Source organism: Battus philenor, unplaced genomic scaffold, assembly GCF_028537555.1.
Source record: "Battus philenor isolate CCGP_79_NKW_IND1 unplaced genomic scaffold, ilBatPhil1.0.hap1 SCAF_12, whole genome shotgun sequence".
Lineage (NCBI taxonomy): Eukaryota > Metazoa > Arthropoda > Insecta > Lepidoptera > Papilionidae > Battus > Battus philenor.
The window spans coordinates 3,066,715-3,094,046 of NW_027181674.1; the positions used below are offsets into that span (position 1 = coordinate 3,066,715).

General features: G+C 32.9%; 4 protein-coding genes across 4 annotated transcripts; 3 read left to right on the forward strand and 1 right to left on the reverse strand.

The window, feature by feature from the left end:
- Positions 1–285: 285 nt before the first annotated feature.
- Ced-12 (engulfment and cell motility Ced-12) lies at positions 286–3,343 on the forward strand. Its single transcript, XM_068776292.1, has one exon. The coding sequence runs from the start codon at positions 388–390 to the stop codon at positions 2,602–2,604; it is 2,217 nt and encodes a 738-aa protein (XP_068632393.1). The 5' UTR covers positions 286–387; the 3' UTR covers positions 2,605–3,343.
- Positions 3,344–6,618: 3,275 nt separating this feature from the next.
- Positions 6,619–17,134, reverse strand: LOC137932789 (transmembrane protein 87A). The gene is made up of 11 exons (XM_068776463.1): positions 16,892–17,134; positions 16,563–16,623; positions 15,876–15,964; positions 14,367–14,537; positions 12,324–12,479; positions 11,021–11,196; positions 9,997–10,104; positions 8,758–8,967; positions 8,002–8,122; positions 7,306–7,453; positions 6,619–6,854 (listed from the first exon to the last, which is right to left on the reverse strand). Exons 1-11 carry the CDS (start codon positions 16,994–16,996, stop codon positions 6,658–6,660), a joined length of 1,542 nt encoding a protein of 513 aa, XP_068632564.1. The 5' UTR covers positions 16,997–17,134; the 3' UTR covers positions 6,619–6,657.
- Positions 17,135–17,710: 576 nt separating this feature from the next.
- LOC137932735 (mesoderm induction early response protein 1) lies at positions 17,711–21,750 on the forward strand. The gene has a single exon (XM_068776393.1). The coding sequence runs from the start codon at positions 17,895–17,897 to the stop codon at positions 19,077–19,079; it is 1,185 nt and encodes a 394-aa protein (XP_068632494.1). The 5' UTR covers positions 17,711–17,894; the 3' UTR covers positions 19,080–21,750.
- Positions 21,751–22,446: 696 nt separating this feature from the next.
- Positions 22,447–26,790, forward strand: LOC137932866 (KIF-binding protein-like). The gene is made up of 2 exons (XM_068776551.1): positions 22,447–23,464; positions 25,754–26,790. Exons 1-2 carry the CDS (start codon positions 22,495–22,497, stop codon positions 26,578–26,580), a joined length of 1,797 nt encoding a protein of 598 aa, XP_068632652.1. The 5' UTR covers positions 22,447–22,494; the 3' UTR covers positions 26,581–26,790.
- Positions 26,791–27,332: the final 542 nt, after the last annotated feature.

Consider the following 27,332-nt stretch of genomic DNA (forward strand, 5'->3'; position numbering starts at 1 on the left):
ACATACAGCGCATATTTAAACAGGCGAAAACCTTTGTGTTCGTTTGTTTTAAGTAATCTAAGTAGATTAATTAAATTTACTTATGTTTAATTGTTAAAAATCATATAATTTAGTAAAAATTATACAGCTTTAGATATTTGAAAATATAGTATTTTCGTTTGGAAATAAAGTGTGTGAATTAAGTTGTGATACAAAATGTCAGTAGATATTGTTAACATAAGGTCCTAAACGCACATCATTATCGAATAACGTCAATGTCATTATATAAAATACAAATGTCTTTGAGTCACTGTCAAACTGTTCCTTTAGTGGCGTTCTCTGTTTGTTGCGTTAAAATATTCCGTGTCAGTGTTCGTGTACAGGAAGTACTTGTCAAATGGTGATTAAATGTCTGTAAAGCCAATAAAGATGCCGTCGGCAACGAAGGACTCGACGATTCTCAAGATTGCCGTGGAGATGCTCAATGCGCCCGACAAAGTGCCACAGTTAATTGAATTCGACCAAAGCCAGCCTTTATCTAGCATAATACAGCTGCTGTGTAAGCCGTGGGGCCTCCCAGATCCTGATAATTACGCCCTGCAATTTTCGGAAAGCAACAATCAAAATTATATCACAGAGAAAAATCGAAATGAGATTAAAAACGGTTCGGTACTCCGCTTAGAGCAATCTCCTGCTAAGACAGTGCAAGATATATTGGCCAAAATCAATTCAGGCAATGAAAATGACCAAACCACAGCTCTGTCCAAACTATCTACTTTAAGTAGCGACCTCACATTCGCACTCGAATTTATCAACAAAAAAGGATTATCGCTTATCATACATAACATTGAAAGCGGAAAATTTAAAGGTAACTCTCTCAAATTCGCTCTAATCACATTCGTTGAATTAATGGACCATGGGAATATATCCTGGGACATACTGGAAAATCAGTTCATAAACAAAGTTGCAAGCTTCGTCAGCAATCAAACAAACACACAAGACCCAAAAATAATACAGTCATGTCTATCCATACTTGAAAACATTGTTTTGAATAGTTCCGGAAAGAATTTACATGTAGAGAAAGAAATTACCATACCTAGTCTCATATCACATCTTCAAAATCCATATCAAGATAGTATAATCCAGCAAAATGCGATTGCATTGATAAATGCAATATTTTCTAAAGCTGATATTAATAAAAGAAAAGCTATTGCTGCAACTCTATCTTCAAAGCAGGTTCGAAATGTCATTTATGAAAATCTTATTGGAGCCTCAGAATTCTCAAAAAATGTTACAAAGGAGGCTTTAGGCACAGAATTAGCTCATCAACTGTATGTATTACAAACACTTACACTTGGTCTATTAGAGCCTAAGATGAGGCAAAGAGCAGATGCTCAAGAGCAGGAATCTCTGGAGAAGATAAAAGAGTTAAGAAAGATTGCATTTGATAATGACAATAACTCCCTAGAAGTAACTACAAGGCATCAGGTAAACAATTCTACAAAGGACTACAAAAAGCTTGGCTTCAAATGTGAAATTGATCCAATTAAAGATTTTAATGAAGTTCCACCTGGTATTCTGGCATTGGATTGTATGCTTTATTTTGCTAGGAATTATTCTGAAGATTACCGAAAAATTGTATTAGAAAATAGTAGAGCAGTTGAACATGAGTGTCCCTTTGGTAAAACTAGTGTGGAACTGGTCAAGCTACTGTGTGACATATTGCACATTGCAGAACCACCAAGTGAACAAGGGCAAACATATCACCCCCTCTTCTTTACCCATGATCACCCATTTGAAGAACTATTCTGTATTTGCATAGCACTTTTGAACAAAACATGGAAAGAAATGAGAGCAACTTCAGAAGACTTCATGAAAGTACTCAGTGTTGTCAGAGAACAGATAAACAGAGCACTGTCAGCATCCCCGAAAGGTTTTGATAAATTTCGTCAAAGAATAAATCAGTTAACATATGCAGAGATCACACAGATATGGCAACAAGAGCGCACTAATAGAGAAGTGTGGGAGTCACATGCTAGACCGATAGTAGAGCTGAAAGAGAAAATCACTCCTGAAATCATAGAGCTGATACAACAACAAAGATTAGGAGTTCTGGTTGGTGGTACCAGATTTAAGAAATACTCATCAAGAGGACAGCGGATAAAAGACAAATTCTGGTTTGTCAGATTGTCACCAAATCATAAAGTATTACACTATGGAGATTGTGACGAAAAAAGTACACCAAGCTTAGAGGAACTTGGCAACAAGTTGTCTGTGTCAGATATAAAATGTGTGGTCACAGGCAAAGATTGTCCACACATGAAGGACTTAAGGGGAAGGAAAGTGACTCCACAGTTAGCATTTTCCCTCATCTTAAAGTCGGCAGAGGAAACTTTAGACTTTGTAGCACCTGATGATCAAATATTTAATTACTGGACAGATGGCGTGAATGCTTTATTAAAAGAGAAAATGACAAGTACATCATTTGAAAATGATCTAGAGACATTGTTGTCTATGGATATAAAGGTAAGGCTTCTCGATGCAGAAGGAATTGATATACCACAGGACCCACCTCAGATACCCGAGGAACCAGATGACTATGATTTTTTTTATGACAATAATTAGATTTATTTTACAATAGCAACATCTATTTTAGTCATATATATTTTGGTAAACAATTTGAGCTTATACCTTATAATGTATTCATATTTTATTATATTTTAATCACAGTTAGTATTCCAGGATATTAAAAGATCTCCTTTATTATTATAGGTTAAGTAAGTTTAAGAAGTCCTTGTTATTTTAATAATTAATTCAAGTTTTAGACCTTTAGTTTTACCTCAAGGACATGTTAATCCAGGATTTTAAAACTAGCAATTAAGGCTTTGACAAATATTATTGAAACAATATTTAAAATGATTGTAACATATTTTTAATTTTTGATTGAATCAATTTTTTTATGTTGACATTTTAATCTTACAATGAAATATTAATTTGTTTCGTTCTTGTATACAATATAAATCAGAAATCTATTCAAATGTATACATTTACAAAGTTATTTTTCTTAAGAAATTCTGGACACAAAAAGTTATGGATTTTAATAGTATACCTATGTATAAGTGGGTAAAGTTTATTTCACTTTCGCAAATAGAAATAGTTCTCTCTTTATCTGTCTTAATCTAATTTTCCAAGCAGAACTTTTCTGATACAAAAATGGTTTCAATAGTAAGCCAACACTTTACAACTTTATGTAAATACAGGCCGATTATTTATTGATATAAAAACGTTAAAGGGGTGAATGTATAGCTTATTTATCATAAAAATTGCTTTTACATTTTTCCAATCACTTATATAAAGTGATCACTTGGAATAAATAATATTATTACATTAGAATTTTGAAAACTCTTACTAGTATATATTATCATTATGTTGTTTATAATTTCTGAAATATTGATTTTTGAATAGGCAATATGTACCAATAATTGATAGCAAATGAACTCTATACATTGACTCATTTAAAGTTTATACACCTACAAGCAGTTACCCTGCGTATATCTGTAAATCCAATCTCTGGTAATAATGTAATATTTATTAGTGTGGACTTTCACATAACCAAAAGCTAATGAAAGAAACAATTCACAAGAATTAAAATGGACTACAAAAATAAATTATAATGTTTCTTTTAATAAGAGTACAAAATGACAGCAGAGCAGAACATTCCCAGTTTTTAAGATTTACGAGGAAATTTTAATCAATTTTTTTAATTATATTAAGATTGCGATGATTTTGTTTTAAGATTTATTTGTAACAATGTGTAGCATTTGTATTTTAATCAGTTATATTTTTATGTAATCACTAATTTAATATTGTTGTGAAGTTATAATCAGGAATTGTTTGATCAGATGTATATTTGCCTTAAAAATAATTTCGCTAAAAACTATGGAGGTGGCTTTGATTAGTTGAGGAAAGTTAATGGAACTATTCTGTTCTTATTTGTATACAAACAGGTGAAATTTGGCAATTCATTTGCCCATTTGCATTCTAGTTTTTATATACAAAAGTTCTTTCCATAATAAGCTCGCACAACTTAAGGTAAATATGCATCCATATACAATCTGATTATATTAAGATTGTAAACAATTCAATGTGAATGGAATCATTGTGTAGCTTCCATTATAGCGTGTGGCCATATTCCATGATATATTTTATATACCAAAGATCATATCTAAAGAACAAAAATATATTTAATGATAATGCAATTTAATAAACATCCATTATATATACATTCTTTTATTAACCTCTGTTAATTACTGGGCAATTGATTTACAGCTGTCTCAAGAGGATCTTAGATCACAGTAATATCTTAAACATATGAAAGGAGGTAATAATAATTCAGAAAACAATGACATAACACTTTGAAGACTGATGTGCCCTGGAACAATGTTATAGCAGTTATTATGACTCCGGTCCAAGGCAAGCTCCGGTACAGGGCAAGCTCAGGAAGTCTCTGTCCCAGTGTGACAAATGACACCGTCGCCTACCTAATGTGAGACAGAGAACTTCATCATATCTTATGAAGATATTGTCACAGAATTGTAAAGGAGGTGATAAATAAAAATAATAGTTAATAATAATAAAATGAAACGCTAAGAAATGCAATGAAAAATAAAAATGGAAATGAGTATAAAACAAATTGTAACAAACTGTGATATCAAAGATTGTAGCGAAGAAACTTACTTTTTGGTTTTTGGTTAATGTTAATGCTGATACCCCCAGGGGCTTTTGCAGCTTCATGGAGTTTAGTTTACGGACTAGAAGGGTCCTTGTACATAAAAACAAAACAAAAATTGGACGGACGCGTTTCATGTGCACAAAGTTATTTGCATGTAGGAACTCGCTCTACCCGAGTAGAGCTGTGTAGTGTTCGTGTTGTGTATGTGCGGCTTGGGACCGTAGCGTGGACCACAGGCAAGCCTAGGAAACATCTGGATACGATTCCGGTTCACCCAGCTGTTTACGGTTAGGGAGCGGGCGGCCCTCTTAAATCGGGAGTTGTGGTGAGAGAAAAAGAGACGACGTGTGTAAGGACTATGAATGAAAGAGAATGTAAGAAATTGTAAAGTATGAAAGAAGATAGTCTGATGAAAAAAAATTTTTATAAAATACTTCCCTATCCCAACAATAAAGTATGGGTAACGGGAAAAGAAAAGAAAACAATGTTATATTTATAAACCCAAATTTGGTGCAATATTTGTTTCAAATAAATAATGCAACCCTAAATGATTAATGTCCTGCAGAAGAAAGAACAGTTTTCCAGTGAAATAAATAATAATATCCTTAACAAGGCTGTTTCTCCCTCTTGTGGGTCGTCATCCAACGCCTTGCTTACCTTCTTGTCATCACTATGACACTTCAACTTGCAAATCTGCTGGGCTATGTTTATTTAGTTTGTGTATGGACCTCATTTCTAATTCGATTTACGAGTATAGCCTTCTCTGTGACACATTAGGAGAATGTGAACTCGAAGTTCATAAGTACTAGTCATTAAAGAAAAACTAATGCTAACGATGGTTCGATAGGTCTATAGCGTTGCGAAAAGGAATTTACAGTTGAAATTCAAACGTATAGTCGTTACTTAAGTTTGTTGATTTATAGTTGGTTCTGGATTACACTTTATATTTCCATCATAAAGTGCGTCTATGTTAATCCGTCTATTTTTTTATATTAGCTACTTCCCGCTAGACGGCGCTGTTACTAAGCACCGTTTTGTTTTTTATTATTTGAGTTATACACGGACTTTATTTTTTCTTGTTATAAAGTTTAAAACAGTTGGTTGAACTAGTGTGATTCGTGTCTATCTTTTGTGTTGGTCTGTTGAATCTAGATTTTTGTAATGGACAAATATATATATATATATATAAGTTTACATACAAGTGTGTTATATTTTGAAGAGTCCGTTTTTTTTTAATTATGTATATCTTAAACTACCCTTTCCAAATAAATAACGAGTTCTGAAAAATAAGAATAGGCTATGATTCTTGGGAAAAGGATGAAGTTTACTCAAAGAAGTTTAGAATGAATGAAAATACGTCATACGTAAGAAGAGTGAATGAACGATTATGTTAAGACGAAGAGAATGAAAATAAAAGACACGTGAAAAATGTATTAAATATGCAAAGTCCCTTTCCCCTCAATAAACTAGGGATGTACGAGAGGCATCCCAAAAACGGGGGCCAAAAAAAAGTATCCTTTCCTTCAACTCCATCCAAAGGTTATCTGGTCGAGATCACCTTGAACGATCACCACCTGTCGTACCACCTCTCTGCCATAAGTCATTTAAACTTTAGTCTTCTATTTCTTTTAGTTCCCTTTAGGTGTTTTTGGTATTTTGGTGTACAATAAAGTGTAAACAAATGGTGGCAGAGTGCTAAATCACATTTTGGCAACTAAACAGTAAGCTCAAGGGTTGCCTAAGTAACCATGACTTGAGCAATTATATTATCTTAAAGGAAAAACAAAATCAGGCTTTTGTGACAGTGAGAATGACCATTCTCATGCTGTCATCTTTGGCATTCTGTTGTGCGGCTACCAAACTACTGAAGGATACTCGCTGTGTATAAGGTATTATAATAAAATCAATAGTGAATAATACATTTAATGTTATAGAGTGCTTAATGACTATTGCATTTTGGAGACTTCGAACTTGGTGTTGACGATCTCGTCGTCAGAGTCGAGCAGCGGGAGCGCACTGGCCGGGATGTTCTCCTCCACCCAGCGCAGCTCGTCCAGGGGCTCCGGCTGCGGCTTGGGAGTTTCGCTCCCCGCGCCGCGCATCTTCACGCCGTACGCGTCGTTCACGAACTGTTCTTCTTCCTCTGCACACAATGTACATATTCTATTATTGTATACATGAAGGTCTACTGTCTACTACTACTATATCTTAGACTACTGACATATAGAAATATACTATAGGCATATAATATTATTATAGCTTTAGGAATTCTAAACGGTGTTAAGTCAACCTGTTCATCACCATAAATATAAATCATTGCCGCCATCAATTAGACATGAACAGTAGCTGTTGTTGGGCAATAGATATTAAATATACAGCTACACTTTACCAAACAATCAAATCACTGGATTGTAAGAAGATTTGTGAATGAAAAAAAGATTCCTATAAACTGTAACACACAGCTTAGAGAAAAGGAAAACCACATAGCTAGACAAGAAGAGTATGTGTACATCAAGATGGACACTCAAAATTTGTCACAAAAGAAGATTGAAGAGGTCAAGGCCTAGAAGGATTTGGATGAAAATAGAATGTACCTTCGTCATCTTCTGCGTAGTCCAGTAGCGGCGTGAAGGCGTAGCGCTGGTTGTTGTTGGTGGGCCGCCACAGCAGCATGATAACAGCCAGCACGCTGCCAAACAGCATGTGCCAGTACGCGTCGTCCATCCAAACCTCCTTCCACTCCTACCACAATTCATACAATTTTTTATACATGGTGGATACATTCCTTACAAAAGTATGCAAAATCGTATAAAAATACACATGACATGGTAAATTTGGGTATGTGTTCCAACTACCTTAAATAAATTTTGGTACATGTTTTACATATTTAAAATCGTGTAAAAATATTTATGAAATATTAAATTTAGGAACATGTTTCATAACGCTAAAAATCTTGTTATTATATTTATATATATATATATATATATATATATATATATAAATAAAAATTTGAGAACATGTTCCACACCTTCAAAAAATTGTGTAAAATACTATAGCATAGTATAGCAAGAAATAAAATTGTAAAGAATTCAAATTTCAGTATACAAATAAATTTCATGTGTTTAAGTTTTTTCAAAGTTTAAGGTGTAACATTAAAGAATAAGTAAAAGTTTTAAAGCTTTTCGCTTACATATAAGTCAATTTAACACCGCTTTAGAGTTTTTACACTTATAACCAATTAGTATTATATTAATTTAGTTCATGTACGTAGGAGAGATGATTCCACTTACAGTAATGCAGAGCTGAATCCTGTACGACTTCAGAGAGTACAGCATGAAAATGACTGAAGATATGACGGCGAATATAAGAGTGTTAGTGAAATGCCGGTACAACGACAGCTTTACTGTGTTCCTGAAACAAGTCGGAAAGGAGAATGACAGAAGTAATTTTAAAAGCAAGAAGAAGAGGACTAGCACGTGGTTCACCCATTTTCCAAAAAGGTTGCTGTGTACATACACGTAATAATAAAAAGTAAGTAATAGTAAATATATATATATATTTATATATACAAAATTGTGTTAGATTACACCATGTATAACTTTAAAATGACTGGACCAATTTTTATAAATTTCGTGTATTTGTGTTTGTCTTTGTCCACAGTAGAATAATTAGTAATAATATATGATAAAAAATATAAGCTTTTTTTTTGTACAATTAAAAACAGTCATTCTAAAATTATACATGGTGTAACCTAACACGATTTTATATATATGTATAGATATGCACACACATATATATGTATATATACATACATAAGTATATTTTAAAAATTATCAAATACTATACAGTGTGATTGGTTATTTGCGTCAATTAATACATGATACACCCTATTTAAGATTATATTTCGTACAGGGCAATTGGAAATAGGTATAAAATGTGAAAGAAAGCCTAAAAGCTTTTATTTTACATATAGGCTATACATTCACACCTCTACACTTCTAACTGATCAACCGATAAATATATAAAAAATTCAGAGTTAAGTTTACCTGCGTAGACGAAGTGTTCGCGTGGTGTGTGCGAGTGAGACGAACACCCACCAACAGATGGCGCTGTCTAGCAATGACAGCGGAGCCCCGGCGAGGAGTAGCGCCCGTGCAGCCCGCCGACGCAGCCGCAGCCAGGCTTCCGCCGCTGCCAGCGCCGCCCAGCACACGCCCGCGCCCACCACTCGCTGGAGCGCTGGCCCCAATCGCGGCCTGCACCACACAAGGAAACATTAAAAAAAACCGCTGACATGAATTAGTTTTTTCGGATACATTATTGATAAATTTGGTTAATTTTTTTAGGGGTCCACAGAGTATAATAAATACAGAAGTTCATATTTGTAAATGCAGAATGTCTACTAAATGATTTAAAAAATCCTGTAATGCCTATAAATAAAGATTGGACTGCCATAAGAACTTTATGGCAGTCTTCGATGAACACAAACAAGAGTGTATTTCGTCTAATAACACCAAGGTTCAACCTGTACTGAACTTAGTTGAACAAGGTGTCACATTATAGGAAGTGAATCATCTCCAAGAACACACACAATCTGGTCATTAAATTAACTTAAAGATTTCTGGTTGATTGAAAAAAGAAAGAGTAGATAATAAAAATAATTTAAAACTTTTAGAGACGCCAGTAACTAAAAAATCCTAAACTATTAATCCACTCTAAGATGGATGATTGATAGATGGAGCCTCGATTTTTCATGACAGCATAGTGTATGGTACTAGTTGCCGGGTAAAGAAGTGGAAATCTTGAGTGCAGGACCAGGAAAAGGCTTTTTGAGGAATCCTATAACCTTATCTCCCCACTTATATGTCCACTGCTGGGCATATACATATGCCTCCCTCATAAATTTCGAATTGGACCTATTGCAAATGGCCTGAATCTACAGTATTCGTCTAATGTAAAGGCGAAGCTATGTTCAGCAGTGAATGTTACACGGCTGAAATGATGACCTATGTCCCAGATCTATGGCTAGATGCATTATAGGCCTTCACTATTGAAATTAATGTAGTATTAGACAACGCTCCCGTAATTTTGACATATCATCAAAGAAGACTAAATCCATAGTAGGCGCATTCAGCATAACAACGAATCTCCCTTATGTTGACTCTGTAATGGAAGGGTATCTAAGGTATTTAAGATTTCCCCACAAGAGAAAAAAGGGTAGGGGCGAACGCGAAAGCTAGTTACATAGGATACATAAGGGATATATAATCCAACGCTATACTTACTTTACAATACCAAACCCTAGAGATACTATTATGACTAACATTCGAGCTAGTGCCCTCTTTGCAACGGACACCCATTCGGCGAACATGTATACTTCAGAATTGAAATATCTGAAACAAAATATTCATTTATTTAATTTTTATAAATTTTCTAAAACTACACCTTTCGATATAAATAAAAAGGGCATATGATTATGAATTTCCTTTTCAGATTCTATCATTTCAAAAAGAAAAACAAATAAAGATACAAATTGAAATTAAACTTTAAAAATTTACTTTTTCGAATGGAAATTTTTTAATGTCGTCGAAACCAACCAAATACAAATAGTACTGCCAGATATAAAAGCTATTTTAGCTTATATATGTTAAGTTTATACATGTTATTTGCGATACGACTTAATATATTAAATAAAGATATAACAGTGGTATAGTAATACTTCTAACATAATCCTTCGAAAAATAAGAGACCTAACTAGGTTGAACAAATTAACACTATAATGGTTAGAATATGAATTTAGCTTTAAATATATTCAATATAGAAAAGGAACCAATATTTAGCCACTTCCGCACATGCAGAGGTAGTCGTGCAACAAAGTGCACCGCCCGCCAGCTCACTGATAAATGCGTATGCGGCAAACAATGCGAATTACACAACTACCACCGTTAAATCACTCAACACGTGTTTCACCCCTCCAGAGGCATCATCAGGAGTTATGTTACACTGATTAGTGCCAAACACAGAGTCTCTCTCTGCATGTGCGGAAGTGGCTAAATATTGGTCCTTTTCTTACTTAGGATGGACTTCTGCAAAATAACGCCTGATTCCATTAAATATATTCAATATAATTATAAGCAAAAACAATATTTAGATTAATGAAAATGTGTTTAGTTATTAAGTCGCTAAACCAAAAGTCAATTGACTATCTGTATGCTTACTTGCGCGCCCACGGCATGATTAAATCATATAGTAGATATAGTAAAAATCAACATAAATACAAAAATCTTTAACAATTCATTCACAACTTACCCAGTTCTATTGATCGAAGAATACACACCATAGTAAGTGGCACTTTCCACCATGCCAAGCAGAGTTACTCCACCGATCCAATACTGAATACGTAGCAGATCCCGCCACTGCAACGCGCACACTATCAACCACGCTGAACACAACACCGTATACACACCGCACATAACACCAAAGAACTGAAACAAATGCAAAATAGAAATTATTATAGTGTTTCATATGATATTAACTAAACTCAGCAGACACTGTCCTATCAGTTAATACTATAAGTTAGAATAAATTTTTTTGAACTCATACATTTCCCATGTTCGCCTTACACCGAGACTTCACTTTGCATCGTGGTTACTTTTCAAAAAAACGCGACGAAAATTGAAACGACACAAAGTGAATTAAGACTTTCTATATCAACCCATGTAAAGACTTGAAGATAGGTTACGAAAATACTATTATTTAAATAAAAAATTTAACACAGTAACCATTTTAAAAAATAAACAAGAACAAATTTGATCCCTTCTTCTTATAAGTAAAAAAAAAAAACTCAAACCAATATATAAATTGGAAAAATACTTACCTTTTTGTAACCAGAAACAACACGTAAAAATGTATACAAATTTATTATTAACTTTTAAAAAAATCACTACACACTACATAACACTCACTACGTATTGAACGCTAAAACTAGCAAAACAAAGTGAAGATAAAACTACTAACATTGAGTTCATTTTTAGTTAGAAAGGGAATCTCCGAGTTTTGATGGCATGGCCCAATAAGAAACAAAAGTGTTGACAACTTTCAGAGATTAAAAAAAATTAAAGATTCGAATCCAAAACAACGTAACTTCGAAAATCTAACGACACACAGTGAAAATTAGTACTAATTAAGCAGCGATGCTACTTCAAAAAAACACAAAATGTAAAGACGCAAGGCGAGGTTTTGGTGTATTTCCATCTTACTGTCTTCATCATTATATGCTTGCCCCCATAGATTTCCAATAAGGCCAATTAGAATGGGCCCACTAAGTGTCTTCTGAGGACTTTTATAAGCTTGTCTGTCAACCTTGAGGGTGGCTGCGCTTGCGACCATCTGCACTGTGGGCTGTGTGAGCTTGCCCACTTAGACGAATGGGAATAGCATATATACTTTCTAATATATATTTAATTTTCTAATACTTAAACTTTATAATGTTATTTTTATTGTTTTAAATGTATAGTTTATTACTTATTAACACATATACTATGTATGATATATGTACTTGTTGTTTATTGTCCAGTCTGAGACACAAAATAACTAATAAAAAAATGCTTACAGGTAATAGAGGCCACGTAGCTGCCGACAAATAACCAGACGGTGCCACCATCTCTACACCAACTGATAAATTCAACGGGGTCCCAGTATTTGTTCTGACCATCATCTTCAGCACATATATCCCTTCTCTCTCCACCACAATCAAAGGAGGCATTTTCTGTAAATGGACATGTCACATATAAAAAAAAATAGTTAATGTTATGTTTACGTTATTTTTATAATATTAGTGGCTCAGATAGATAAAAAATGCAACGTCTCACTCTTATAAGGCTCTATTTCAACACATAACATGGACCCTGAGAGGTTATAGATGTAAAAGCAAATGGTTAATGTATAGTTTCTTTTCTGTTTGCTTGGTGCACCATATCCAAAAAAAATGACGGTTGCAGAAATTATAAATAGCATAATGATATTATAGTAAGAAAAGCATTTTTGTAAAATTCAAAAAAAGTCTAAAAGGATTTTTTCAGTATTATTATCTATTAATATCCACCATGTGTATTATCTAAATTACTATGCAATAATACATGAGTAAAACACAGTATATAATTGTGACACTATATTTGTAAGGCAATAAATTTGATAAGCAGTTGCTAGAAAGGTAAAATCAATAAACAATATTTTTAAAATTTAATATTATTGTATAGGACAAAATATGCAAATTTTATTTAAATAATAGACAAAAGACTTCAGTTTTTAACATGGTAAGTTGAATTTTGTATCTGTGCTTAAAATGTGTGGATTAAAAAAATTATTAAAAAAGAATGTGTGTAATTTAAATTCAAAAATTCATTATTCAATATTAGAGGAATTACGTCTCCTTTTGACGGCAGGTTGAGTCTACTACCAGCCTCTGGACACTTCCAGAGTATTTAATGGAATCAGGCATTACCTTGCGGAAGTCCATTCTAAGTAAGAAAAGGTCCGATATTTAGCCACTTCCGCACATGCATCGGCTAATTTTTATTCTCTCAGTTACTTCCACTGTCTGTGCTTTTAATTTATTTTACCCCAACCTAAAGCCACCACTTATAGGAAAATTTAAGTATTTTGTATAAAGAATAAAAATAATTATTATAAGAAGCAAATGATACTTGTTTTAACAGCTCCTAATAGATACCGGACTGTTTGTATTCGTGCGACAGAGATAACGCTCTACAAAGCCAGAATTAGCCGATTGCCTTTTTCCAAAGGTCGATGTGCAATATTTATCGCCGGGTACTGTAGTTAATATGGTACTGGTATGTAAAATGTGTGAACATATAGAAATGTTATCAATATCATAATGACCATCACAACATATATAATACTTTAAATTGCATTATCATTTTTTAATCTGTATTTGCTTTGCACAATTGTGTGGCCATTTTTATTCGTCAATTAATATAATTGGTTTGATAACATCTGTCGACCATTACAGTTACAGCTCAAACTCAAGGTTACAGGAAATGTTGACCTATTTACTTTCACAATTGTTAATGAGAAATACGAAATAATTATATCTATCTAATCTATTAACAAGTGTGTTGTTAAGTGATTTTTTTAAATGAATGAGGTGTGCCAGTATCATATGTTTAAAATACATTTATGATAGCTATTTTTTGTTATAAGAATGTTCAACCATTGGAATGGCTCGAAAAAAATTATGCTAAAATTGTTTTAAAATTTTTTTGATTGAGCCAATAAGTCAAATTTACGTACAATAAGATATTTTGAATTTAAATAGTGCTTAGGTGACCGACCAGGTGGACCGACGATATAGTCAAGGTCGCCGGAAGTGGATGAATGACGGCAGAATAAGACCGGCGGTCTTTGAGTGAGACCACCGATAGACGTCCACTGTACGGCATAAGCCTTCGCAAGAGATTCCAGGTGTCAGATCTTGCAGTACCTGCATCTGGACCCACTGCAACTTGACTATATTGTTGATCCACCTAGACAGAGGGGCCTATAATATAAATTCAATAAAAAGAATGTAAAAAATGCATCACAGGGTCAATACTTGACATTGATCTATAGGACATGTTAAAGATATTTTACTTACTGATGTAGAAATCCCTGTATTTTTCTTTACACCATCCGGAAGCTTTTCTTTCTCGTCATTGAGGAATATAGACTCTTTACTGTGGCATGTGTACTTCTTTACTTGTAAACTTGAGTTAAACATTTCACTTGCTGGTGCATTGTATATTTGGTTTGAGCATTCCACAATGCGCTAAAAATTATAAAAAGTATTAGTTATTCCAAATCTTAACATATCTTAAAAATATATGAAAATAATATTTTTGTTTTAGATATGACTAGACGAGATGCTGCTTGGGCCTTAATGTTCTGGAGCAAGGTTATCAAAATATGGTCCATGCAGGCCATCTGGTTCTATTGGAAAGCTATGAGTGAGACCCATCACCAGCAGACAATTGTCAAAAAATATCTTGTATCATACTTGTGTGCAAACCTCATTCGAACTTCTTAATGGCACAAGTGTGTAGTATGATCATGTTGAAGATGGGAAGAGATGGTGAAGTACTCAATCAAGTTATACTCTTTCTATAAAGCATTTGATTCAGACAATCCAAAATTGTCTTTCCAACAATTTTCACTGTTCACAACATGGTAAGGTTTTATGCTTAACCAAGAACCATATAGTATAGTTTTGCATAATGCAATTTCAAACTACAGATATAGATAAAAAATAATAAACTTTTTGTGTATAACCTTCTTTTGGATTTTTTTTTCAAAAATTACTTTGGAATAATGCAATAGCATGACTCCATGTTATCATAAATTTATAACTATGCCCCCATGTAATTCAGAAAGTTCTGGTTCTGACTGACAATCAGTGTTTGGTTTTCCACCAATTTTTGATTATTAGCAAAATTTTTACATTGTTTTTCTATTTATTTATTTTATCATCCGCAATAAAACATTCATTAAAATTGGCAGTTAATACACCAATTTACAATACTCTCAATTTAAACATTGCCTCAATAATATAGAGTAAAAAAAAGATTTTGTAAATAATTGATCATAATTTCTAATAATTAAATTAAATTAAATCTATAGTCTATAAACACTCAACAAATCCGCTTATATTCCTGGGACTGATCGCAGATGAAATAAGGAACACAAAAAAATCTATAGTCTGACCGAAACAGACATACTATACATTAATTACAGTTATTTACTTAAACTGTATGCTGTGTGCAGGCAGCACAAAACCGCTCATCATGGCAATCTTTGAAGAAGGCCTATGCCTTGCAGTGGACATCTATTGGCTACTTGTTTCTATTAATTAATTTCTATGGTTGGTTCTATTGGTATGTGGATTATATGGTTTTCTTTGATGAACTATTTATGCGGAATTGTAGCTAGTTCTAAACATTAAAATGGCTGGCATTTACTTTCAGACAGAACCAATCACTTAGCACCTTACTATAATGAAATTTGGGAATTGCAGAGACAAGACATACATAAAACCATCTTTGACATAACTTTGTGACAATTACTTTACCTACTCCAAACAGTAAATTATATTATAGATGAAGGTACAAACCTCTTCAAAATAATGATAATAGTCAGGTGAACAGGGACTCTGCTCCCATTGGTAGGTAATTGTGACATTTGCTGACTCGTAGCAATGTACTAAAAATAAATTCACAAAATTAAAACTAAAACAAATTGCTTAAATATTATCAAAGTTAGGGGTTTATAAATACATATTTTTTATATATTATGTTAATGTCCAGTTTTTTCTTACACCTTTTTTAACTATTAAAAATATGTTTAGAAAGTCAACATCTACTTTTTACCTAATAAGGTGAGGTACAATATAAAAAAAGTAATTATCATTGACACGGTGGGTAAATAAAATTAAATATAAATTTTAAAGCATTCTCAAAGTATTAAATTAAAAATTTAAATATTTTTTCAATCTACCCTTCAAAAAAGCCTTGTCAGTATCCTTAATATATAACACACATCAATAAAAATGTGAAAACACTTGTATTATTATCAAGAAATTCTGAAAGATTAGATCAATGCGATTAATAATAGTTTTTTGTTTTATTTTCATCCTTTCCCCAAAAATTTTTTTATATAAACATTCATTTGTATATATAAACAGAAACTAATGATAACAGGGAAAGATCTCAAATTACATACCTTTTATTTACAAAATTATAATAATTGATTTAACTGACACACATTGTGATAATTTTATATAAAAATAAGGAATACTCACAAACAACTCGTAATTCTGAATCTTTAAATAGCGACTTAGCTATGGTAAACTCACAAAAATTCTGAAAATGAAGTTGATTGTTAATAGGTATTAATAACTTATCACTAATCATACAATTAGTTTATATAGACAGTATAAAATATAAGCTACGTTTACATCGTTAATACATTCGTATACATCACGAATACATCTAACTAATCTATCAATATGAATCATAAATCTATATCACCGCACGACACTCAAGTTAACATATGAACGAACTTAATAACGATTTAATATATACACAAAATATATATTAAAGGGTTACAACTGAAATATATAAATCTCACCCCATTAAGCGGTAAATCCCATCTCCCGACGTCTGAAACGCTCTGCGACACTTTTATGGTCGTTACGATGAGTAGGAAGAAACTTCGTAACATTGTTAACATCATTTTACATTAGGTAAAACATGGATATTACTCAAAGATATCTAAATTATGATATAACATCGTTCCTCTTAAATATTATTCACGAGATACGAAAAGGTACATTTCACACAACTGCAAATTGTTTGCCGCAGTTCCTTGACATTTCAGAAGAAAAACTATAGATGTCAATATATGAAACAGTTTGAAACATGAAAATGTAATGATGTTAAAGACATCGAGAAAATTTATGAAATGGACAGATTTTTGTGGACTGTTAAGACATGTTTGTTTTTTGAATATTTTAAGCCTTAAGTTTGTTTCGGTTTTAACAAACATTAATTAAAATTTAACTTAGATATGGCGACATAAATTCTTATTAATAAATACACTTAACTTTAACACATTCATCTAACAACGATTTCTTCATTTATTATGTATCTTTTCCTTGATCTAGGATTTTTAAAAATGGTCAGATGATAACTACTTTTTATTTTCTTTTTTTATAACATTTAATGGCTTTACAATTTATATAATATTATGTAATCGCAGAAAATGACTACTAAGTAATAATTTAAATAATTAGGATTAAATTTATGAATTTTTAATGTAAGTATTTCATTTCAATTATTATAAATTATTTAATCATAATTTTGGGTGTTGAGATAAAATTAAAGGTGACATTTTTGACGTTTTGAAACATTTTTACGCTATGGTTCTATGTTGACAACTCCATAGTGAAGTAGAATCCGTGTCAAAATATTTTTGTTTTGTAAATCGCATTTTGTTAATGTAACTCGCGAAATATGTGATAATTGTAATGTATTCTATTTATTTATACAGACTAGAATATAAAGAGAAGCAAATACCACTAATCACTTGTCATGTTTCGGTGGTTCAATGATCGTGGTCGTCGGTGATAGTCATGTCAGATTGCGCGCTGGTCGCCAGTGTAAGTGAACACGATGCCAGTATGGACGTGGGAAGCGACAAGTCTCTATTCGAACCTACTGTTGATATGATGGTAAATGATTTCGATGACGAGAGAACATTAGACGAAGAAGAAGCTTTGGCGGCAGGCGAGCATCAGGACCCGAAAGCGGAACTGAACAGTCTTCAGCGAGAAGGTGATATGCCCTTAGAGGAACTTTTAGCATTATACGGTTATAATAGAAATATGGATAAGCCTATTCCTGAACAAGCGCCCGAGGTGGTGCAGGAAGAAAATCAGAAGCCTGAGTCTGCATTGCAGCAATTATATAGTGAAACAGCCAGCCCCGAGGCGACGCGGTGCCTAAGGTCAGGATCTCGTCCTCCATCTGAAGAGGAAGATGATTGTGACTACAGTCCTGATGAGGATGATTGGAAAAAAACAATAATGGTTGGTAGTGATTACCAAGCAGCAATACCGGAAGGTTTATGTAGTTATGATGATGCGCTGCCATATGAGAATGAGGATAAATTACTATGGAATCCTAGTGTACTAGAAGAAAAAGTCATAGAAGATTACATGAGGAAAATTTGTGCCATGAACTCTGGTACAGGTGTGGATGCCGTCCCAAGAGGTAAACAACTTCGTGATGATGAAGAGGCTCTGTTTTTATTACAGCAATGCGGTCACAATATTGAAGAAGCACTGAGAAGAAGACGCATATCAGCACAAACACCTGCACATGCTAGTGTCTGGTCAGAAGAGGAGTGTAGAAATTTTGAAAATGGTATTAAAGCTCATGGTAAAGACTTTCATCAAATTCGTCAACAGAAAGTGCGAACAAGGTCTGTTGGAGAACTTGTACAATTCTATTACATTTGGAAAAAGACAGAGAGACATGATATATTCGCAAATAAGACGCGGCTAGAAAAGAAGAAGTATACATTGCATCCTGGACATACAGATTATATGGATAGGTTCCTTGAGGAACAGGAAGCAACAGGGGCTGGTATTGTGAGGCCTGTATCACCATCACCAATGATGGTATATGTACCCTCACCAGCAGCCCAGCCTGATCCCTTAGCTTTGGGTGAGAAAGAAGTCTTCTCGCAACTTTCACACACCACACCCCCTAGAACACTGTCAACTGATGAACCAGAGCCTGATATAGTTTCCTAATACAGGCATAACTGGCTCAGCCACTTTCTATGTAGATTGCACATTGCTGTAATGTACATTGTTATTAGATGTATAGAGGTAATATGTCACTGGTGTAATTTCTTGGTCCAACTTCACATTTTAAAATTATCTTACATTATAAAAAATGTAACCAACATAGCCCAGTGGATTAGCAAGTTGAAATGCCAGTGGACAAGCCACATAGTGCGCAGATTAAATGGGGACCTTGTAGTGCTGGAGTATTGATGTCTTGCAGACCGATTATCTTGTTAAGATTATCTGTTAAAAATGTTGGATGTTGTTTGTTTCTTAATAATCCTTTTGGAAATCTCTGGATGAGTCATATGCCCAGCTGTGGACATCCTATGGCTGAAATGATGATGATTTTTGATTAAGCAATAATTGTATCAAGAGTACCAATATTACTCAATATAACATAACATTATCCAAATTAGATATTCTGATGCATATTTGTCTTTGGTAAGTTCTTAATAATAGCATAATCTGCTTAATATACAGTATGATTGGTTAGTAATAAGAGTAAAAGGTTTAGATATAGGTGAATGTATAGCTTATTTGTAAGCAAAAATCTAAATCTTTCTAAAGCTGTTTCCAATCACCACATATAAATTATTTTTTTATTTAAATGCAATAGGCCTATAATTTCTAACATTATAAATTTCATAGGGACAGATGATCAATAATAAATAATTTTAGTATGCTGAATTTATATGATTTATGAATAGGCTGTATCAAATAATATTTGAAGGCAAATGTGCTGTACATTCGTCTTTTTGATCTTTTACATCAGTAAACAATCATCCTGTATAACTTGATAAGGCCATCAATTTTTGTATTTTTTATCTGTTTACTAGATCTAATTTCCGGTCTCACTTGCTATTTTGCTACTTATTTTGTACCTTAGGAATGTCCTATTGCAAAAGCACTTTCCATTACAGCAAGCATTTCATCTTACCTGTCAAATATGCCTTTGAATACCCATTCATTAATAATTATTAATTTAGGCACTTGTCAATATGTGAAATATAGGGTAGGGAATTACACTAGTGGAATTCAACCTTAATCCCCTTATTCATAGAGAATCATAAACGTTTTTTAACAAGATTTTATAGATGCATATTAAGGAAAGTTTTATACAGTGAACAGTACAATGTAAATAATGGTATTTAATAGTTTTAAAATGATTATTTATTGATAGGGGGATGGTGAATGATTTACGAATTTCAAAGTCGGAGGTAGAGAATACAGTTCAATTGGCAAATAATGTTAATTTTTAAGATAATTCTTATTGTTTAAATGGCTTCAATAACAAAAATAATTGTTATAAAATTAATCAGAATATGAAAAATAAGAAGTGTGTGGACAGAGGACGATTGTAATTAAAATAATTAATATTTTTTTATAATTACGATAGTATGTTTATTTTATTAAATAATTAGACAAGCCAAGTTAGATTGTACTTAGAGGATTGAAAACACCAATATAATTTTTTTTTACCATGGAGCAGTTTTTAATAATTATAAAGATAATTGTGAGTATTACAAATGTTTTTGCATTTAAGTATGATTTTATAACAGTTTCTTGTAACTAGTATAACCAGAATTGGCATCATTAATGAACAGGGAATTGTATATTTGGATGTATATGTACCTACATGAGAATGTAACCAATATAGCAGTGGAGGCCTAAAGGTTCTAGAATGGATATTATAAACCTATGAAATGAATAGATATCTTTATTAAGGTTGTTAGAATACACTGGATACTAGCCGCTTCTATCTGGTCCTATTGCATAAATCTAGCAGTGGATGTTTTTTGGCTGAAATAATAATGATGTCATAAATAAAGCTATTTTTAAGATAAAAAATGATTGGATGGCTTTTGTGTGAATAATAGATATGTTAATAAAATGTAGTATTTTCTGAGATTCTACTTTTAGGCAGGCATTGTTTGCACTTTTCAATTTTAATTTTAATTTTTTCAATTCTTAAGCACATTTCATATTAAGCTTACCCTTCTAATTTAGGTAAATGTGCAACCAAATATTCAATCTCTGTACATAAAACATTGTATATTCTAAGAATTTTTTACATATGTAATAAACGGAAGGCCACATAGCGCGCAAAACATGTTGCTGCTGGGACCTTAAGGTTCTGGAGTCGAGACCACTGAGTAACAACTTTATTATGGTTATTGGAAGACGCTGGATGTAGGCCGCTTCCAGTAAGACCTACAGGAAATCTGTTGGCAGGCCTATGTAAAGCTGTGGACTAGTGAGTCCTGTGGTTGAAATGATAATGATGATAAAATGCTATTTTATGAAATCAGATTATCAGACCTATATCAAAGTGCCTATGTATGATGTGACATTTATTTTAAATTCAGTGTGTGTAATAAATTATTTTACCTTAGAGTAATAACATTTAGAAATTGAAAAATTTCAAACATGAAATTCTATCCTCATTCTTTCTATATGATTTTAAATTAGTACGTTATAGTACATTGTATTAAAGATAACTATCTAATGTTATTATTCTAAGCGCCCAATGTTACTATTTTAATATTTTTGGCCCTGAATAATATTTTAATTTTCAGTGCTGCATAGTAGCAAGTATTATAAAAGATGTAATTTTTTTTTATATAAGATTAAACAGTGCAAAATAAAATGTATTCTTTCAATTAAACCGGACAATTATAAAAAACGTAAAATGTGCATTGTCATACAACGTGCAAGGCAGATTGAATCGCCGGAGCTCTAATTAAAAGACGTCACGAAATAATCCCTAAATCCGAGAGCGTTAAATGTCTATAATAACAAGAGCTTGCGAGAAACTGACCACGACTACAAAGCCAATACCACACGACTAAAAATAATTGTTGTTCAGACAATACTGTCAGCTCTAAAGTGTTGCTGCACATAAATTATATATTCTAAATTTGTAATCTGTTGGATTAAGTGGGGTTTTCCACTTACCACCTGTATATCCTGTTCTATACTTTAAGTGACAAAACATGTCACTATTACTTACCAGAAATTATACGGTGCAGAAGATATAGGAAAAAAGAAGACTCAAGCAATTTACATTATAAGAGGATACATAGAGACAATACACTGTAAAGCGGAATGTACAATAATGTACGATTTTTAAGGAGCTGTATACAAACTTTCATAAATATATGAATACGAATGAAACCAGGGAAATGTAAAATAATTCATATACAAGTTTTTTTTTAAAACGCATTTGCTCGTATAAAATATTTATAAATATTTTATAGTGATTACATGTCTGACTTTTTCACTCTCGGTGACAGCTGACATTTATTTAGTAGACGTATAACATCCTAAAGGATTTAACGAATAATTGCAATTATTAGCCGAAAAACAAATTAGAAAAATGACTGTTACTTCGTCTTTCATGACTGCTAAAGAAATTATGAATGATTTTAAAGAAAATTATGCAAAAGTTCGAAAACTGCTTGACGAAGATAGTAAAAATGATCCTGAAAATGAACCTTATTTGTCCAAGTACAAAGCAAAAGAAATCTTAATTAACATGCGTGACAGTATAGGAAATATAATGGAAACCAAACCTGATATTATTGACAAAGTAATATTGGGCGCGATGTTAGGAACTGTGATTTTAAATATCGGAATAATATTCATGGAAACTGAGGAGTTGAGAGCGAGTGAAATGATCCTTACATCAGCGGAAGATATTCTTGTAATAAATTCAACAAAACCTGAGATTGTACAGACTCTTATAAATGTGTACAATAATTTAGGCATTTTGTGGTCAAAGCGTGATGAATTAGAAAAGGCCAAATCATACTTACTAAAAGCTAAAGATTTGTATGAAAATTTTAAATGCAGCTTACAAATTCCACTGTCGATAGAGCAAATTATCAACAATGCAGGTGAAGCTTCAGCAGATGATTTCCTATTATTTGAGAAAGCACATACATTAACTTTGTACTATCTGGCACAAGTATTTGGGTCATTAAAAGAGGACCTGAAATCGGCTGTTTATTGTCATGTTACATTAAGAAGACAGTTGCAGTATTCTGATTATGAGCCAATAGACTGGGCTTTAAACTCGGCAACATTGTCACAGTTTTTTGCAGAATTCAATGGATTTTTTCAGTCCAGGCACCATTTGGCTGCGGCTTCTACTATTCTGGTACAACATGAACAGATTCTTCAGTCCGAAGAAACTGATACTGATGCATACTTGGCACAGGTTGAAACTTTTAAACATAGGTCTGCGGATGTTGCTAGATGCTGGGCTAAATATTGTCTCATACTTATGTCCGCATCCAAGGCGAGGCTTATGACTGACGAAGAAAGAGTAACTGATGCTATAACTGGTAGGTTTATTTCCTTGTTGCAAATTTCATAAACATGGAAATTATTTTATATTCTAAGTTTGTATTAGAGACTAAATAGATTGAAAAATCAAGTTATATATCACCATTTTTTTATGGCCCCTGTTATTGGGGACCTCTCGCTCCACCACTATATTTTTATTGCCTATCTACATTTTATTCTGATTTATTGCATTTATTGCCACTGCCCTGCAGAATTTGAGGAAGGACCCTCTGTGTTCCTTGTCCTTCATAATGGAGGCGACTATGGCCTCCTCGATCCTTACACTTAACCGGCACTAGGTCTCGACACAGAGCCTATGGAGCTATTGGAGGATCTCATAGAACTCCCCGTGCCCCGTAAAGGGCTGGAAAAAGACCGTGTCCACCTCCATACTGCGGAGCGCGCAATAAGCCGCGACGGCGTCTAGAAAGAACTTCCGCTTTGTCGATGCCGTCGTTCCTTCCATGTACCTCCTATTCCATCTGTCAAGCGTTCCCAGCCTAAGCTGCCCTTGACGAATGAGATGGGGCATTCCTCGTATTCCGGTCGTCTTTTACTTCTCGGCCGCGTCCTTGGCCAGTTGGTCCGCTTTCTCGTTCCCCTCCGTCCCCGCGTGCGCTTTTACCCAGTAAAAACTATCATTCTTATCATTCTCTCTTGCTTTCATAACATTCTCTTTTACTCTTATCGCTAAGGGACGGAGGGTGTCCAATCTTGCGACGCGAGTGAGTGCGAGTATGGCGCATGACTGCGCCGTCCCGCTGACCGCTTACCCTGTGGCTTAAGCTAGTGCTAGCAGCTCTGCCTGGTATACAGTGCAGAAGCTGCTCAACTTAAGCACATATCACCATTATCTGAATTACTTGAATCATAGGTCATCCAATGCTGAACATTTGTAATCTAAACCTTAGATTCCAATGAGACTTTTCTAGGTGGTCTAAATCCTGCCCTTTCCAACAGACTTTACAAGGTCATCAAGGCAAGCACACTGTAGGATGTCCTATGGTTCTCTTGTCAAACACACATGTATGAAACTTATATTAAACTTATATATACTTATAAGAACTTGTATGTATAATGTTTAAATTCATTCTTCACTGCATCAATTTTTAGTTGTATCTATAACTATGTTTTAATGTTATTTAAATACCTTTTGTCTTTGATGATTAAAAAAAATATATCTTCTTGTCAACATGTATTCAAATAAAATAATATAGGCTATTTATCTTGTCAGTCTATTATCATGTAAAAGCAGATATTTTAATAAATTATTTGTTTTTATTATAAACACAAATTATTTATTAAGTTCATTTACTTTATTTAGATTAGTTCATATATTTTATATAGAGTTAAATACATTATTTCAGTAAATAATATTGCATATTGTATATATGTAAAATTATTTATCTAACATTTATCTTAGTGAAATAAATTTGATGAAGGAATAAGAAGTGCCATCATGTTATATATGTAAAAATAGATAAATAATTACCAAGTTAGGTAATCTTCTTAAATAAGACTTTAATTACACTAATAAATAGTGGTTAAACACTTGTAATTGTAGTGATTGGGTTCTACTGCTGGTGTGATTTATTGAACAAGCATATCTGTTAGAGGGCGGGGTACATAGCCAGGGTAAGTGATCGCTGTTCTCGAGTGGCGACTATGAACTGGTAAACGGCGAGGATTGGTCCCCCACTAGGTGTACCAACTACATAGTAAAGATCAAGGGAAGTCGCCGAATGCGAGCAGTGCAAGACTGTTAATCGTGGCAATATTTGTGGTAAGCCTAGTTCTTGCAGGGGGCGTCTATTGGTTGATATGATGATGATAATGATCCTGAATTTGCCAGTAGCTTAATCCTTTTGTAATCATTTATATATGGATATATATATATATATATATATGTATACATATACTTAAACATATTACATATATACATGTATATATATATATACATATTTATATATGTAAATATTAATTATAATTATATATCAATATGTATTTATTGTTATTATTATTGGTATTGTGTTATTGGCCTGTTAGAGTCCAATTTAAAATATACAAAAATAAATACTATATTTTTAGAGCCATTCTTGTGTTATTCATTTTTGAAAGCTACTGCTAGATTATTATCTAGAAAAGTTATTAGAATTTCAATGAAAACTAGTATTCTTCCTTGATTAATGTATTGTATATTGTTTTATATTATATAATTGTATATTATATTTTGATATTTTATTATCTTCTAGTATTTTTTTTCATGCTTTATTAATTAACATTTTCAGATATGTCAAATCTGCAATTAGAAGATACAGAAAATATCTGCGGAGGAGATATGAGAAAATTAATATTCCCCGATTTAGATGTTACGGAGTTTGAAAATAAAGTGACCGACAAGTATCTACTCACATATGAAGATGCACGGGAAGTATTTTTAAGCTGTCAGACTTGGTTGAATAAAGCGAAAGAGTATTATAAATTGGATTCACTTGCTTCAGACTATATAGAACTTATACAGGATAGTTCTAAATCATATGCTTACCTTTCCTTCTTTGAAGAAGACGACACACGAAGAGCTAAAATGTTAAAACGACGTATAGACATGCTCGAGGATCTTATTAAAGAAATCAATCCCACATATTACTTACAGTTTTGTAGGCAAATGTGGTACGAACTTGGTGAAATATACTTAGATATACTTAATATTAAATTAGATATACTTAATAAGAGTGCAGAGAAACCTACACCTCACGCTTTGAAGAAAATCAACATGTTATGTGAGAAATCAATTGAAAATTATGACAATTTTATAAATTCTGTTAAGGATAAAAATGGTAAAATGCCTTCTAAATTAGATTATGATTTAATACGACCAGTTATAAGTGCCTATGCCTTCATTGGAAGAAACAGCATGAAAAGGATTTCAGTTGAGAAGAGTGTACAGTTAAGTAATGTGGAGAAAAGCTATGATGCATACCAATCTGTGGTAGATATATGTAAGAATGATGAAGAAGCAGCTGCTATGATGAAGGAGGAGTATAGTCTGTGTCAGGAGATGGTAAAAATATTGCCAATTAAAATTAAAAAATTGCAAGGTGAACTAGTGTCATAAGTGACTTAAAAAGTGGAGAAATAATGAAATATGATGCTTTTTGGTCTGTGTTCTGAATGTGTCCAATAACAAAGTTTCAATATGAAATCTTTTGATACTGCAAGTAATGGCTAACTCTCATAATTATTTTTCTTTCTATTTACGATCAGCCAGAAATTTTTAATTAAATTAGATGGTAATATTGTTTGTTTTTGGAGATGAAACACTTTCCAAGATGTGGCATCTCATTCAAAGATGTAGTCAGTGTGGATTGAACCTAGTCTTGATCATTTTAAACGGAATACTCTCTTGTTTGTGTTTATTGAAAACATTGCCAAGAAGTTCTTATGACATTCCAATCTTTGTTTTATAGGCCTTACAGGACTTTTCAATCAGTCCGTGAACAGTTGGTATTTCCAAATTCAGTCAGATACATTCATTAGGATTTTATCAATTGCTTCCACTGGATGCATAAGGATCTGGATTGTCAGGTTTAAAGAATTCCTTCAGGGACTCTGCAAAAGTCTTTGGTTTGTCAAGTGGCGCAACCCATGAAAATTAACTTAGAAATATATCACGACATAAATTTATTCAACGGAAGTATATATCAATAATTTTGAATATATGGTTTGACAAAAAAGTGATATTTTTTTTAAAAAATCAGGGCATTGCAGTATGATTTTTGTCAACATCTGCTCTCAGAAACATGAAAGTGAAATAAATTAGAATTATAGAGTTGAAATCATAGTAACATTAAGAATGTTACAGGTGCA